Source organism: Uloborus diversus, chromosome 1 (assembly GCF_026930045.1).
Source record: "Uloborus diversus isolate 005 chromosome 1, Udiv.v.3.1, whole genome shotgun sequence".
Lineage (NCBI taxonomy): Eukaryota > Metazoa > Arthropoda > Arachnida > Araneae > Uloboridae > Uloborus > Uloborus diversus.
This window is the reverse complement of record NC_072731.1, coordinates 258,684,967-258,702,325: the sequence shown is the minus strand read 5'-3', so window position 1 is coordinate 258,702,325 and position 17,359 is coordinate 258,684,967. Positions and strand designations below refer to the sequence as shown.

Genomic DNA, 17,359 nt, shown 5'->3' with positions numbered 1-17,359 from the left:
TGACAAAGAGCATCAATTGGCATTTGAACTACAATTTTAGATTTTGAATAGATTAAAATCTTGAAACATGAATGCCAAAAGATCTTTCTAGCATCAAACTATGTTGAGTGGTTGTAATATTGTTTATACATAATGATTGTTTTTGATCATATAAATTTTAAAAGATCTTTCTTAGTTAAGGTTTGCACTTTATTTGCACAGTCTAACACACACGAAAATATACATTTTGAGCTCGATAATATATGCAGTTGGTAGTTCACTTGATGTAGACTTGATAGTATACTGGGTTTAAGTAAGAACAATAAGTAACAGATTTTTCAAACTACAGGCCACATTTTCTCGTTAGTATAGACTTGTAAATAGTATATATACTTCTGACAAAAAAAAAAAAAATTCCAGCCTCTGTCAAGTAACGCCTCTTTTACGTAATTATGTAGTAACTAATCTAAGTTAGAACAAGTTGAAAATTCTTTAAAACGAGGTGATGTGTACATCACATGACTTCCTTTTTCACCAATTTAATGCTATTTCCCCATTATTGGGAATTTTAATGAGATTCAAGAGAAAATTCTCTAAATATCCCCAACAGTGGTCAAATGGAAACCAGATTTAGAAAGAAAAAAAATTGCCACACTTGTCGCCAAGTTGGCGACCAAAAGAATGGTGATATATTGCCAAGTGTCCGCCAAATTATAACACCACTTGAGTTTGCATCGAAATTAACAATGATTTCCCCCCCAAAATATGCAAAAGACCCCTTTAGAAACACCCGAATGCAACCAAAAGGGGGGAGGAGCACAACTAGACCCAACTAGGAGTCTATATATTAAATTTCAACTTTCTGTTTTTGAGTTATGTGACATACATACATCAAGAAAAAACTCCTAACACAGGAATTGTAGAAATGGATATTTCGCGTGTCGATACATTCTTAGGCCCTTATCCGCGTGTCGAAAAAAAAAAAACTCAACATCCATTTGGGGGTGACCAAAATGGAAATTAAGGTTGATTTTTGAGTGAAATTTTTTTTGCGAATACAATACTTTTTTTTGTAAAAGGAAGTAATATATATATGAATTTATGGAACATTGAAAATTTGAACTTTCCACTTTTAAAGACAGAGTATCATGAATTCAAATATTACAAATATAAATATTATAAATGGGATCGAAAAATTTATTACCTTCCTGTGTGATGCATATAGAACCACTTCCCATGCCAACTCTTAAACCATCGACCCCAGCTTCTATTAGGTTTTTTGCTTGACTCGTTGTTACAACTGAAAAAACAAAACATATTAGATATTTAAAAACAAATCTTAAATCAATTCAATTTGGAAATGTAATCGGAAATAGTTCTTAATATAGAATTAGTAGAACAGGGCACTTTTAAATGCACTGAATGCAACTACCAGAATGGGTTCGTTTACAAAATTTTAAAAGTATTTTTTTCTGAAAGAGCATGTTTAAAAACACAGGAGATTTCACCATTTTAAAAATAATTTATTTAGGTTTAATATTTTAAAAAAATTACTTAAATTAGTGCGCTTTCATTGTTGACGCTCCTGTCTTGTGACATCAAATGATGAAATGCCATTCAGTGTGGCCATTCACAGAGCAAAATATTTAATTCACATCTTTACTCACATGTATTGGCAACGATAGGGTTGATAGTAAGGATAGCGCGCAATTTTAATACGCTTCTTAATTATCATAACGTGGTAGAAAGATGTGCCAAATTGCATCATTTGTGACGTCATAAAGACCACGTCTTGTTTTCAAAATCGGACAGTTTAAAAAATTAATTAAAAAATAACTGTTGGGGAAAATGAAAATATTTTCTGGGTCCATGTCATATTTTTTTACTCATTCTATCAATTTCAGTGACTAAAAGTAGTACTTTTGACTGAAGGAACAACCCTATTCACAAAATAGAATGTATAAGTAAATTAAACCTCAATTTTTGAATTCTTTATCACCAACTTGGAAATTTTAAGTTAAAAATGTTCAACACTGCTCAATCCATTCGCACAGGTGCAATTTCTTTAAGTACATCTTTGCTTTTTATTCCCGGAATTTCACTTAGGATTTTAGTTTCTATATATTTGAATATAAGAAGTTGCAATTATGTTTTTACAATTTTAAGAATAAACTTTCTAAAAAAAATTGTACATTAAAAGTAATTTTTGAATGTTGTGGGCTTCATCACACAGTCAAAAAGTAAGGTATAGTAAAAGAAGTCTAATCTTTCCTCCCCCCTCCACCCCCCATACATGCCGTTCTCTTCAAACAAAACTCAGACAGCTCTCTCCCATTAACTTAAAAGTTTGAATTTTAACCTCTATTATACACTATTAGAACCAGACCAAATATCTACTCAATTATTTAAAATCTTACAACAGTACAACCTCTATATCTCAGGAAGGAGAAAAAACAAAATCGTGATGGCGAGTTAACAAAGTTTTGAAAAAATTACATTCGTAATTTTTTCAACAAGGGAGGGGGGTTTAGATGCAAAAAGGGACTAATTAATGGAACTTAAGACATTTTCTCATTGTATAAGATTGTAGATATACACAGCATTTCTTTCCTTTCACAATTAAGTAAACGAAATAAATACTTGCCATTTCCTCCAATTACTTGAACTTGTGGATATGTCTTTTTCATGAATTTTACTAATTCTATTTGGTAAACCGAGTTGCCTTGAGATGAATCCTAAAATGATTTCAAATATTAATGTATAAAAAACTGCAAACAATTTTCATTTTAATAAAACAAGTTTTACACTTTGATACATTTTAACTCTAGCCTTGCATAACAAGCACCTGCAAGGGTGGTTCTATGTACTATAAAGCATTCTTAAATCAACATCAATTTTTCTGGAAAAATCTGCAAGATCATTCATGAGAAATAAAAGGCAAGGCACACATCATGCCCTAGAGAATTCTTAAAATAGTTTTAATGGAATACTTTTAGTAAAGGAAAAAAAAAATCACTTATGGATTGCTTCCTTCTTGCAGTTTGGAAACGGCGACTCGTTAAATTTTTAAAACAAAATCACCATTGAGCACCTTGCATTATGAGCAAAAGGGAATGCAAAAAAAAAAGAAAAAACCCTACAGAGGGAGGGTATTTGCTATGAGCTGCATGAACGAGACTGCTGCTGTACAGTATCGATGAAAGCAATATTGAGCGTTTTCAGTAAGATTTTTTAGAGGTTCTAAAATCAATGAGATTTCGTCTGTAGTCAAGGCTATAGAGCAGAAATTACATTGATAAGCTTACTGTAGATGAACAGACTCTGGGTCCAAGTTCCATGTCACAGGAAAGTTATGAATGTGTTTTCGGCCGAGGAGGAGATCAGCCAAGTAACAATCCTCCGAAGAAATAAGGTAGATGCAGAAAGTATGGGAAATACACTGTATGGGAACACGGGGCAAAGTGAAAAGGTGAAATATTGACTTGGCTTTTAGCACCACCTATCTAGTATTATTTTAAGTACACGTAGTACCACATGTAGTCTATTCTAGTCAGGAAAAAAATACCGCCAAAGATTAAAACATTTGGTAATGCAGGCAATTAAAAAAAATTGATACTCATATTGTAATATTTTGAAGTCAAAAATTATTTTTGTTACAATAAAATGATAAAGTTCTTGTTATTAACTTTTTAAATATTAATTGAGACCTCTTAATATTCAATGCAGTATTAATTTAGTTTATATTAAGTTTATTTGCATTTAAAAAAAATTGTACCATTAGTCAAGTACATACAGGCAAAGTGGAATAGTTTGTTTCATTTGCTCACTCAATCACTGATTACAAATCACTTACGCTTTCATTTATTAATGAATTCATTTACATTAATTCATTTAGTAATTTGCTTATATATTTACACATTCATTCACTTATTTCCATTTTTTGTACTTTTACTCGCTCATTAATTTTTCTTGTGTTACTGTTTTATTATCTATTCATTTAACCTTTTATTTCCCGATTCTTTTGATCAAAAATATGTTTTATAATCAAATAGAAAATATTTCATTAGAAAAATATTTTATTTTTCACTTTTCCCCATTAAAAAAAAGTGAAAAATTTCCACTTTTTTTAAAGGCTCAACGTTACTTGCCAAAAATCAAGAGTACTATTTCAACGCAAGTTTTATTATAAAACACCACGTTCTTTCTTTATGTACTGTAATTTTCAAAACAAATTTTAGATTTGTTCATTTTGAAAAAACTCTAATCTTAACCATTTTACTTTGCCACACATTCTCCTACATGAAGAAAGATCACCAATCACCAGCATAGAAATAAAAAATGTATCACATCACAGTTTGCGATTCAAAACTTATGAAAAATGTGCAATATTATTAGTTGCATCAAAAATTGAGCAGTGCAAAAAAAAAAAAAAAAATTCAAAAGTGAATGACAAAATTAGACGCCAATGCAGTCTACTTAATCATTTTAGGTGACTTTTTTAAATTAATAAACAGCGTGCAAATGGTTAAAATTATTTTATGGTACAAATTTGATTTTTTGAAATTTTTATACTCTTAACTATTCCTGTTATTTGATGTACTAGTTTTTTCATTTTGTAAAAGATAAGCAGTAAAAATTTGTAACCGAAATCATGTTCAAAACTGTTGAAATGCACTGTTAAATGTAAAATTTCTTAAAACTTGCTTGTTTTCTTGCAGAAAATGTAATTAAGCAAATGTCATAAAACAGCTTGTCAATTTTACAGAACTGCTGCTCAATCAGAATTTGAGGAGCAGTACTTCTCCTCAAAATTAATATTTCCCACACTGCAAATCACTCGAACAAAACTAGTTGTGAGTGCTATGAATTTACGTAACAATAAAAATATTTATCCTTTTTCCAAAAATTCCAAGTACAAGGAAAATAAATTTCTTTAGACAGATTTGTTAAAAGGGTCACATTGTCAATATTTAACTACTAACTAGTTGAATATTATGCTATTATGGAACACAACATCTTATTTTGCATCAGGCGCAATAGGAAAATCATTGTACATTATTTTACTAACATAGTTACTTAGTAATTACTCTTTGTTTTGCACCTATTCTCAAAATGTTTTTGCTAAATGACCCCACTAGTTACAGTCCTACAAAAACATGCATTCATTTGCTTAAGTATTTGATAGAAGAGCTGTCATGAAACAGCATATGATGGCACCAACGGCTATCCAACACAGGAAAATAACAGAAATAAAACTTTTTTCTTGCAAAAAATGGGAGATAATTTTTTAAAACTTCGAAACAACATTTTAAAACTTATTTTAGCGGAGTTAATTTTTTGCCGAGTAAAATCTAGTATTCTTATTACATAACTGAGCATTAATGTAAGTGTATACGTGAAAATTGTGTTTGATTAACTATAGCCATAGAATGCCTTTTTTTGTGATAACTTGCTAGAATAGGATCTAGATTCATGCACCCTAGATTTTTTCTATTGCTGACATGGACCACTCGTAGACTGGTTTGAACCTCTAGGAGTCACTATGGTACACTTTGGGAAACACTACTACCGAAAGTTATCGAACACAAATTTTGTTACCTTTATTAGGGGTCACACTAAGGATTTTCAATGGTTAACCAGTTAATTAGCAAAATTTCAAAAGTCTTAGGCAAAGACTAACTTTAGCTGATTTTAATGTATTTGCCTGTAGAAATATTTAATCAGTGAATGAAGTATACCTTAACTTTTGAAAATCTTTTGAGGATAAAGAGGGAGACATATTTTTCTTATGGAAATTTCGAAGAATTTTAAGTTTGTCAAATTAGACTTTTTTTCGCTGAATTTACGATTTTACTGCATTTGGCGCAGAGGGGAATGCTTAATGCAGTCCCTGCTTCATGTTGTGAGTTTAACTCTTAAGCCGCACTATTGAGTTAAGCACATAAATTAGGCTTTGATAAACAAATGCATCTTTTTAATATGCATTATCTTCATCACCATATGAAATTGACACATCATTGAAAGTACTGAAGTGCATCACATATTGCGGATATAAACTCAGTCAGTTAATAGATAAAACTTTTATACATACACAATATGAACAACTTACTAAAACAATAACATCGACTCCAGCTTGAACAAGAAGCTGAAGTCTTGCTTTGTCATGTTCACGTGTTCCTATTGCTGCACCAACCAAAAGTTGTTTGTTTTCGTCTTTTGATGCATGTGGAAAATTTCTACTCTTCTTCAAATCTGTCCTTGCAATGAGCGAAATCAACTCCCCTTTGTCGTTAATAATGGGCAACTTTCCTAGGAAATAAAATTCTCAAAATAAGTATTGTACTGTAACATTATCTTTCAATAAAGATGCATTTTGATTGGTGCCTCCCCATAACTTTTTGACCATGCCACACCTAAAGGGCCATTCCACAGTCACGTGCGGGACAAAAATACGCTTAAATTTCATCATCATTTCGTCACATCTCTTAATATTTCAATGAAACAAGGGTAAGCATTTTTTGTAATCTTTACATTTGATACAAAGATGCTCCTGACACAATGATATTTTTATTAAACATTTTGGTTATTTAAAATAAAATTTATTTACATGCATCACGTGCGGGACATCCAAAGTCACCTCGGGTAACTTGCTCATGAATAAGCTAATATTTTTGCTCTATTAATACAGCAATGATGAAACAAAGTGTAGATTTTGAAAGCTGTGGTTCCAACGTAAAGGAAACATATCTCATTAGTTTAGAAATAACTATTTAAACCATTGAAAAAAAAATACATGCCCATTCCATTGAAAATGGTCATTTCGTCCCGCACGTAACGATTCCTATATTTCATAACAAATAAATAGTTTTTGAAGAAAGTTTTTGCTTAAGAAGTCGCACATGCATTTGTGATTTCTTAAGCAACAAAATTTTGTTCATCATCCTTTTAAATTATTTTTTATGAAATATACGAAGCGTCACGTGCGGAACAAAATTACCGTTTTCCGTGGAATGGTCCTAAAAGGTTGAGGCCCGCCCCATTTAGCAATATGTAAGAATCATTCCATGTCAAATCAACCAAAAAAAAAAAAAAAATTCAAATTTAAAATTTCAGGGATTATACTGTTTGACATTCTAAATTCAGATCTACTTTTTAAAAAAATCCATCTTTTTTGGTTAATGAGTTATTAATTTTTTTAGTGTGTAAAAACTCACATTTTTTTACTCATCTGTTGTGCTTAAAAATGCTACAATTTTAATTCTATGGGGTCAATACAGTTGTTTAACAGCTCATTTTACAGAGAATTGCATGAGCTTTAATTTGACATGCAACTTGCATATTTCTCTTGAATTTTTAATATTGTTTTTAAATTTTAAAATTTAAAATTTAAATTTTTTTAAAGTTAGTGTATTTTAAAAATTTTGAAAAAAATATATGTTTTTTAATATGTTTTAATAAATACATTTGGCCAACGTGACCACCATTTGGCAATATGTCCAATAGTTATCCCCATTTGGCAATATGTATTTTTTATTACTTTCACGACAAATTTTTTAAAGTCTTAAACTCGTTCAATTCAACTTACAAACAGTAAGAATTAAGAACAAATAAATAAAATTAAAAAAGTGCACTGGAAGACGAATAAAACTAAATATAAAATGTCACAGAGTACTGTGGTAGAATGTTAATTCAAAATATTGACAACTGCTAAAATTCATTAACATTCTTAGAAATTATCCATAACCACAATAAGAAAGAGAGCCTGGTGGGAAATATATTTTTAAAAATATTGTTCACAATTTTAGATTTCTAAATGAATTGCAGAAAAATTTATAACAAAAACTGGAAAGATTACACAATCTAGTCATGAGGATATTTTGAGTTGCAGATGCTAAATTTCCAACATAATTCAGTGAAACCTCTGAATAAAAGCCACTAATGGACTGATAGGCTTTATATGCAATTAATTTTATGTTTAGATTTCAAACAAACGGTTGGAAGATAAGAAGGATGATTGCACACATTTTTTGTTTTTACAAAATTTGATAATTTTTGAATTTTGTTGGGAATAAACACAACATAATGAACCTTCTAGAGCCTCACAAAATGCCACTAATATTTGCAAAACTTCCTTCAAACTTTATTGACATAGTTAGAAATATTTTAGCCTACATTAGCAAGCTTTAAAATAACTTACCTTTTTTGCTCCTTTGAAGAATTGTGTTTGCTTCCTTTAAGGTAACAGAAGACTGTGCACACACCAAATCATCTTTCTTTGTCATAACCTATTCAATGAACCAATGTTTTACAAAGAGCTGATATTCAGAAATGGCAGAAATTTAATAAACATTGATAAATTTATACAAATACAAAAGTGACGACCAGCAACAGGCTCTGGGCCCAGCTAGACTGGTCCTAGTCAATTTACAATCCCCAGTGAAGATCAATGGCCCTCTAAAAACTATCTACTCCCTTGCCCATTACCACCTCTTCCGGTAAACTGTTCCAAGGTTCCACTACCCTGCTATAATAATAATTTTTCCTAATATCCATGTTAGCCTGAGATTTAAATAGCTTAAAACAATGAGTCCTTGTCCTGTTTTCAGTGCTAAACTTCAGCCCCGTAACATCTTTCATTTTAATAAATTTAAACAACTGAATCATGTCCCCTCGGTCTCTTCTTTGCTCAAGACTGTACATTTTTAGTCTACTAAGCCTGGAATCATAGTCTAAGTGAGAAAGTCCATTTATTAGCCTTGTAGCTCGCCTTTGAACCCTTTCCAATACATTAATGTCTTTCTTAAGTTAAAATAAGTTAATCTGTTGAGAATAAATTGTTTAACAGTTTTTTAAATTAAAAACATACAATGTATTTAATTCAGCTTATAACAGAAAAAATATACCAATTAACTTTTTAAAAACTTATTTATTCTGAATCCTGTTGAAAGTAAATCAAATGACAATATTATTGAAATGAACACAATAGAAATCAGACAACTGGCCAAAAAAAAAAAAAAAAAAAAATCCTAATAAATTTACTAGAATTGTCCACTGCTCCCATTTTGAGCAGTAATTTCATTGGATTGTTAATTGCATTTTTTTTTACAATTTACATTAGTGTCTTTTAAAATATTATAATTCTCCATAACATAAAACTTTGCTCAGAATTGTTAGAAGTATTCTTTAATTTAAATTATTTTAGTGTTTATCTAACTACAAATTTTAATAATCTAGTGATACAAGTGAATTTGGGGAATTAAAGTTGTTTACATTCAAAGCATGACCAAGTTTGTATAAATGGTTTATTAATTGCAAAATATATATTTTAGGAGTTTCTTTTAATCTATAAATCTCTTATCAGACTTGTACTCACACTCCTCAGAAACCTGGACATTGAACAATGAAAATACTCTTGGTGTCTTTGTTTGCCGTATTTTAAGGGCCATCTTTTGGACATGGCGAGGTTGATGGTATTTGGCACAGGCGCTCTTATTTAAAGCTGTATCATGCTTTTAAAGGACATGATGTGGTCAAATTTATAAAAAATTCAAATGGACTAAATAAAGAACGATAAGATTAAATAAAGAACGATCAACAAACAAAAATTTTTTGACTAAACCTACAAGAGTTGGAACAAGGGGTCGACCTAACCTCAGATGGGTTGATTGCCTCAATAAAGATTTTTCTACCATTAAAGTGAAAAATTGGCGCCCCCCCCCCAAAAAAAAAGACAGGCATGCAAGAAAATTGTTGAGAAGGCCAGGGCCCACCCAGGACTTTCGTGCCACTGGGCAAGGAATGTTATTTTTTTTAATTTAATTTTATTTATTTAAACCCCACCAATCACCACCGTACCAACCCTGGTGGGGGTTTAACAGGATGTTGTGATTGAAGGGAACAGAACAGGTAACGAGCGACCAAGCACTTGTATGAACAATTTTGATACATAATAAATACATAAACACATACAAAAACATTTAAAAACTCCGTAATCAAGTGAAATAGAATTTGGAAAAATCTGGTTGGCTGGCAATACAATATAAACTGCAATAAATAAGGAAGGAATGTTAGGGAATTTTAGATGATTATACAAATAAAAAGCGTTGGATAAGTTGTTTCAGTTCAAGATTTTTATGCCCAACCCTGAAATGCTCCAACAAATTACAAAACATTCGTCAAATTATTTTCAAAAGGTTGGCAATTCTCGTTTACTTCATTCCAGATGATGTTCAATGTGAACATTAAAATGATGCGTTGATAAAAATATTTTATCATGAAAATACCATACAAAGAGAAATAAGCTCATACCAGTGGCACACCCAAGGGAGGGGTCCAAGGGGTCTGAACCGTTCCCATAGGTCTTGCTTTTTTTCCCCGATTGACTATGATTCTATGTATTTTACATGGAATAATTTCAAACTAAGTTAACTATAACTTCAGTTCTAACAAGTGAAAAAATAAAATCCTCAAGTTAAATTTTTTTAAAAAGTATTGTGCATTTTCCCCATAACGCATTGCCGATAAGAATCGGAATGGTGGTTATAAATGAATACACTGTAATTACCATGTTTTGTAATTGCAAGTTAAAATGCGATTCCATGAACTTTAATCTATTTTTTCATTATGAGAAAAGTTAAAACGTAAATTATTTGGTGTTCTAGTTATTTATTTCAGTATATTTCATTAAATAATGCTAATTATTTATTCAATAGTTTATTTTTTACTATTTTTCGTTCTCTTAAATCGACGAAATCAAGTCGATGTTTGACAGCTTATTGGTGTACGATATGAGAATGAGGCTTTCGACCTTGGACCTGTTAGATTTAAGACTTTAAATCTATTTAAAAACAATCAGCTTCATTTACATAATTTTACTTAACAATATTTTTATCGGAATTTCAGTTTTGGCAACACTCTTAGGATTTTGTACGTGCTACATTCTTCTAGATTCAGTTTAAGTTTATTTCATGTTTTTAATGTGTCGTGTTTTATAGTTACATTATACGTTTAATATGTTTGTTTGCCATTGCTTAATTTTAGTCAAAATAAAATTCTTTTTTTATGAGAATACTGCTGAGCTCTGCTGAGTAATTTAACAGGACCCTCTCTTTGCAAAATTCCTGTGTGCGCTACTGGCTCATACTGAAGTTTTTTTTAACAATTGCTGCATTGAACCTACTAACTCAAAACAGCTTAAGGAATTTCAGATGTTCCACAATATTTATCTGTAACATTTTTATCATTGACACAAATGTCATGCATCATTTTTAGCGGGAAGATAACTTTGAAGGTTGGCAAAAACCCGGGTTTTTTTAAAAAAGCCCATGGACCCAGGGTTTTTTGGGCTTTTTAAAATAAAACCCAAAAAAACCCAACTAAAGTTGGGTTTTTTAAAAGAAATGTGGGTTTTTTTGTCTTTTTTTAGGTAAAATGTGGGGTACTTGTAGCATAAGTATATGGACAAAGTGCAAAAATTATCTTCGGGTAAAAAGCTGGAAAACTAGTTAAAATTCAGAGTTTTCTGAAGAAAAGTATAAAAGACGAAAAAACCCAAGAATGTTAAAGTTTCAGATTTTTTTAATTTTCCTTATTACCAACAGTTAAGGCAAAGTTACTTCTCGAGTGATAAAATCTATTGTTCGTTTTTAATTATTACATTTTTTTTTTTGCATTTTACTTTATAGTATTTCATTTTGTTATGCAAAACTACTGTAGAACCTCAATAAGTTTAAATCCCTTTTTACTGAATTCCAGCTTAATCAAGACATTTCTTTGAATTTTATGCTGCCTGTTTTTCTATTTCTGTGTACAGGGTAAGAAATATTAAACTTTTTTGAAAATAATGAAAATACTGTACCTGTTCTGTTTTCTGTAGACCGTTTGAAAAATCTGTTTATTTCTAAAAAAATTACCTTGTGTTTATTCGAGATTTGTGATGTGTTGGTTAGCAGAAAATAATTTACATGAAAGTCTTTTAACTAGATTAGTTTCCTCTGTACAATCTACAAATATTGAGAAAATCAGACGTGACAGGACTTGGTCAAGATAATTCGAGTTATTTATTGACCAGTTAAAGAAAAAAGTTAAATACATTTATTCAAAATCTTTGAAGTATATTTTTAATGCCGTTAAGAGTTGAGAAATACTATTAAAGCTCAAAATTCATTTTTTGTGTTCATTGTCTGTGGTGAAGAACAAATAAAAAAGTTTAAATTGTGAAAGTATTTAAAATAATTAATTTTTTTAAAAACTTCTCACAAAATTTTAAAAAACCCAAAAGTGGGCTAAATAATGGGTTTTTTTAAATGGGTTTTTTCAAAAAAACCCATTGGGTCCAACCCAATTGGGTCCAATTCGGCCAACCCTGTAAATACACAGAACAAACTTATAGACACGTAAGAAAACAGAGAGAGAAACACTGAACAAACTTACCTCAGAAAGAGGCATATCATACATTTCTTCGCCCATAAAATCAATATCCCTAGAGGTGACGATTCCAACTAATACACCTCCTATTTCCCCGTTTTCTGTAATTGGAACACCAGCAAACCCATGAGTCTGTTTTACGTTGATTACGTCTCGCAGCTTATGGGTTGGACTCAGAACTACTGGATCACGAATAAAACCATGCTTGTATTTCTGTTTCAAAGACAAAAATCAAAATAAAAAATAATTGAACATTTAAATGGTAAAAAATTAACTATTAAAACCTAATAAACCTATACAACACATTTTAAAACAAAATAAAACTCAATAACTCTAAATCATTTAATTTATTTTATAAATTATAGCTTGTTTAAATTTTTTTTTTAAATTAATTAAGAAACAAAAGTGTACATAACACAATGAAACTACACAACTTTGAAAACTGAACATACAGGTAAATCAAGACCCTATGTAAAAAGTATTACTTTTAGCATCTTTAACAAAATATTTAAAAATCTGCATCATCCAGAATCCTGTAGGAAAAATTTTTTGTCACAAAACTTAATGATGTATTCCGCTCATGAGAAGAAATCTATCAGACTCAACAAAGAGAGAGAGAGAAAAAAAAAAACAGAATTAATAGCATATGTTAATTAAATGCTATTACATTTTATTATTTTTTTTCAGTTACTTTACTGCATTTTTTTTATATAGTTTGAAACTCAGAACTTAAAAGTAAAACATAATCAAAAAAGAAAAAAATATCAGACAGAGAGGGAGAGGGACTGAATGCAATTAAAAGAAATAAGTGATTTAAGAGGGCAAGAAAAAAAATAAGTCATAGAAAAGGGAATCCAGGAGAATGAAAGCTTGTGCGAAGAAATAAAGTTGCAAAAATGGAAAAAAAAATATATTTTTTAATTTCAACTTATGTGGTTAAAAACTTTTAAGGTTATTTTAGTGTGCTTTGCATTCTACGGGCTTTTTTTGTTTTTAATTTTTTTTATATTTACACACAGACACACATCAGTTTAACTTTGTGGGGTTAAGAAACACACAATTTGTGAAAAAAAAAGATTTAGAAAGAACTTAACTATATACAAAAACAGTAAAAAATTTAATATTTTTTGGCTAAAAACGTGCCACACCCCCCCGCACAAATACCCTAAAGATCCACCAGAATGAGCATACCCCTCAAAAATAAAAAACCTCTGAAAACACCACTCCTAAAACAATCAATGGTGCAGGCTGTACCATGCCCCTTTAGATGGGTTGTTAAAACTACGAGTTTTAAAACATAATAGTCATAGATATTTTCGATTTTTTGTCTTTATCATTTTCAGGGGTGCAAGTGACTAAGCGTGGTTTGGGAGCAGCTTGGGAGCAGGAAAAATTCCATTTGGGAGCAACAGAATCGTGTTTGGGAGCAGGCTCGAATAATACACATAATACCTCTCATAAACACACATTTATGGTAATTTAAATATTTTCATTTTAACTAAACATTAACATTCTAAATTTCAATAGTTATAGTTTTAAAATACTGAAAGATGTTATTGCAATAGGTGAACAGCAAAATGCTTCGCAGTTCGATACTTCAATTTTAGGAAAAATAATATTGAAATTGCAACATTTGTTCAAACTCGGAACAAAATTACTAGGGTTGAATAAAATTAAAAAGACTAGTTAACACACAAAAAAAAGGATTTTAATTGATTAGCAATATTCCATACACATGTTTTTCAGACATTCAAATTATAACCATAATGAAACATTTCTAGAAAAAGAGCTCAGATTGCAAAGTTATTACAAAAATGGAAACAGAATATAAAACAAAAGTACTACTTTTTGAATTTTTTAGGCGGATTCATTGCAAGTTGCTTTCGAACATTCTCCAACTCTGCTAAATTTGCAGTAATTCTAGATTTAGCTTCGGTTAAAAGAATTTGCCCACCTTCTATTATAGACATATCTTTTTTCTCTATCCCATCCTGAATATTTTTTTCTGCACTGGCCAACAGTTCTTGTGAAACTTTTAATTTCTGTTTTATTTTATTCTCAGCTTCTTGCAGTTCTGTGACCCTGTCAACAATTAATAGTTCTACATCGCCCCCAAAAACAGTTAAAGCTTTTGAAAAGCTGTTGTGGACCTTGTGAAGATTACAAGTCGAAACATCCAATATTTGAGGAATTTGGGCCTTCACTTTTGCGACCAAACTTTTCATCACATTCGGGCCATCACTAAAAAAACATAGCAGCTTTTCATTTGGTAATTGATCAAAAACTTCCCTTACGCACTGAAACATAACATCGGCAGTTCCGTGGCCTATATGGAAACTTTGCAAGTGCTGCGCAATTACTCGTTCACTTATATTGCTGTAAAAACGAACAAAAACATCCATCTGCTGCAAGCGTTTCTCTGGTAAAGGTGTTTCATCTACTATAATGGAATAGTACGATCCAGAGCTTCTAATCTCATTTAAAAGTTGGTCTTTAAAATAAGGACCGAGCCCAATTGAAATTAAATAAGAAGCTTTGGTTCTGGAGCAAGTAAAGTCCTTAGCTATCTTAGAATCCGTAAACATTTGAGGAAACAGCATTGTGGCTGTGTCAGAAAAGGTATATGGTATGCCTTTATCAGCCAAGGAAACAACAAACTGTATTTCAGCAGCTGAAACTTTGGATGCTTCCAGAACATTCAATTTGCCGCGGAGCTATCGGGAGATTACATCATCTCCGCTCGTGCTCTGACGTCACATCCTTCTTCCTGACGAAACACGTCGTTCGAAGTCGTTCTGATGTTTACAGGTCGACTCTCCCGTACGCGAATTGAAACAAGCGTCCTTTAAGGGACAAGATTAACTGCCTTTTCATTATTAAAGAAATACAAGTGAGTAAAAACATTTACACCAGGGTTTCTGCTACGGTCGCATTTCTCGCAAAATGCGAAAATACTATTCAAACTGCGAAAGTGGAACAAAGCATTTTCGCTTTTTTGCTCCAATATAACAAGAAAAAGAAGGGGAAAAAAAGTGTACAATCAGAGAGAGGAAGCGATATTGAACTTAATCGTATTTATAAATCATATCTAACATGCATAAACTGTTATTAAGTTGAACAATATTTCGTCTTAATGGGCATTTTATCCCCCCAATAAATACATTGTTGGTGGTTTTCAGAAAAAAAAGTTTGCTCTCTCAATATCAAGAACAATTCTGAATTTTTCATTTCAAATTTTTAAAAGATATCACATAATGTGCATTTATTTCTTCAAAGATGTCAAGCCTGAATTTTAGCATTTTGCTAAAGACTTTCCCCCCAATTTTAGTTTGTTTGCTAAGGATTTTTAAACTTGACTTAAACGCTGATTTACACTTAGTTTTCACTTAGCTTTCAAAATGAATTGTTGAGAATATTTCTCAAATAGACATTTTTGGCTATCACACGTGACATCGATTGCGCAATACAGCGCGTAGGCCTGATATATAGAAGGCTGTGTCCTTTGGCCTTGGTGACGTCACTTACCGAAAGCACGCTCTAAGACCGACGAAATGCTACTGATTGTAACCATAGCAAACGCAGAGCACGATCGTTGACGGTTTTTCCTAGAAAACAAACAATTCGGAGCAGTCGGGCGCAATTTTGGTGAAAAATTGCGTTTGGGAGCAGGATGGCGCAAGATTCCACTTCGAGCGCAACTCGGCGCAGCACTTGTACCCCTGCTTTTTTTATCTTTGCTAATAATAAAGCTGAAAGACTCTCTCTCTGTCAGGATCTCTGACACACATATTATGTTTTAAAACTCGTAGTTTAAACAACCCATCTAAAAACTTTTCATAAAGAGATCTTTTAATGCTAGTCTGAAAATTGACTGAACTGACAAAACCATGCTTTTCTGTTTATTATTATTTTTTTTCTTTGTATAAAACTTTTTCTAATGGTTTTTCATTACCTTTTGCATTGCGTTTGCGGAGTTCAGTAAACTACCTAAAACTTGAGTGACGGCAAGTGAGCCATTGCTTGTATTTTATTCGATTTTATCTGATAAAGTAATTTTGGTGTTCCAGTCCTCCCCCTCCCTCCCCTTGTGAATTTCCAACACTAAACAATTCTTGTCTCATTGAGTTTATTGTTTTGATTTAACTATACATATTATATACATGCATTCAAATGAGCAACAGTTTTAGAAGTTATCAGGATAGAGACTACCAATTTTCTTGAAGCTGAGAATTAAAATTCAATAATTTTTTTTAAACAATTCTTTATTTAACTACATTTGTTGTGTATATAATTTATCACTCCACATATTTTATTTTCGTAATAATTGTTTTCAATGTTGTGTTGCAACTCAACTCGAGCTCGAAAGGTATGCCAACTCGAAATGGTTCGATTTTAGTGTGGTATGTTCCCGAATGGTTGTATTTCGTCTTGCAAATAAAATTGTGTTTCTAAATAGTGCCTCCTCATCCAATTATTCTACATAAAATACATAATAATTAACATAAGTCAGAAAGACATCTTTACCTTAACTTTGTGAACTTCGCTTGCCTGAAATTCTGGAGTACAGTTATGGTGAATAATTCCGATTCCACCTTGAAGCTAGAAAGAGATTTAAAAAGTTGTCAACACAAATACATTATGAATTGCTACATTTTTATACACTACATTTGCTAAGAAAAATTATTATTTTTCTTACTTACAGCCATTGCTATAGCCATTTCTGATTCAGTTACAGTATCCATAGGTGAAGAGACTAGAGGAGCTGCCAAGGTAATTTTTTTGGATAAAGGAGACTGTAGTTCCTATGAAAAAAATAAATAAATGAAATATTTGATGGAGGCTTACAGATATATATATATATTCTTTAAACTTATGATTAATATTCTAAAAATAAATATTTTGAATAAACAGATCAGGAGAAGTTTATTTTGCGTTGCCCAAAGTTTTCAGCTGT

The 17,359-nt window shown here is 31.2% G+C and overlaps 1 protein-coding gene across 1 annotated transcript in view; it reads right to left on the bottom strand.

The window, feature by feature from the left end:
- LOC129227038 (inosine-5'-monophosphate dehydrogenase 1-like) overlaps nt 1–17,359 on the bottom strand; it is a 46,155-nt gene that overhangs the window by 15,105 nt on the left and 13,691 nt on the right. Inside the window, exons 3-9 of the mRNA XM_054861678.1 lie at nt 17,106–17,207; nt 16,930–17,004; nt 12,412–12,618; nt 8,177–8,264; nt 6,089–6,288; nt 2,624–2,714; nt 1,184–1,279 (exon numbers count right to left, since the gene is read on the bottom strand). Coding sequence (XP_054717653.1) covers nt 1,184–1,279; nt 2,624–2,714; nt 6,089–6,288; nt 8,177–8,264; nt 12,412–12,618; nt 16,930–17,004; nt 17,106–17,207 — 859 coding nt within the window. The remainder of the gene's footprint in view (nt 1–1,183; nt 1,280–2,623; nt 2,715–6,088; nt 6,289–8,176; nt 8,265–12,411; nt 12,619–16,929; nt 17,005–17,105; nt 17,208–17,359) is intronic.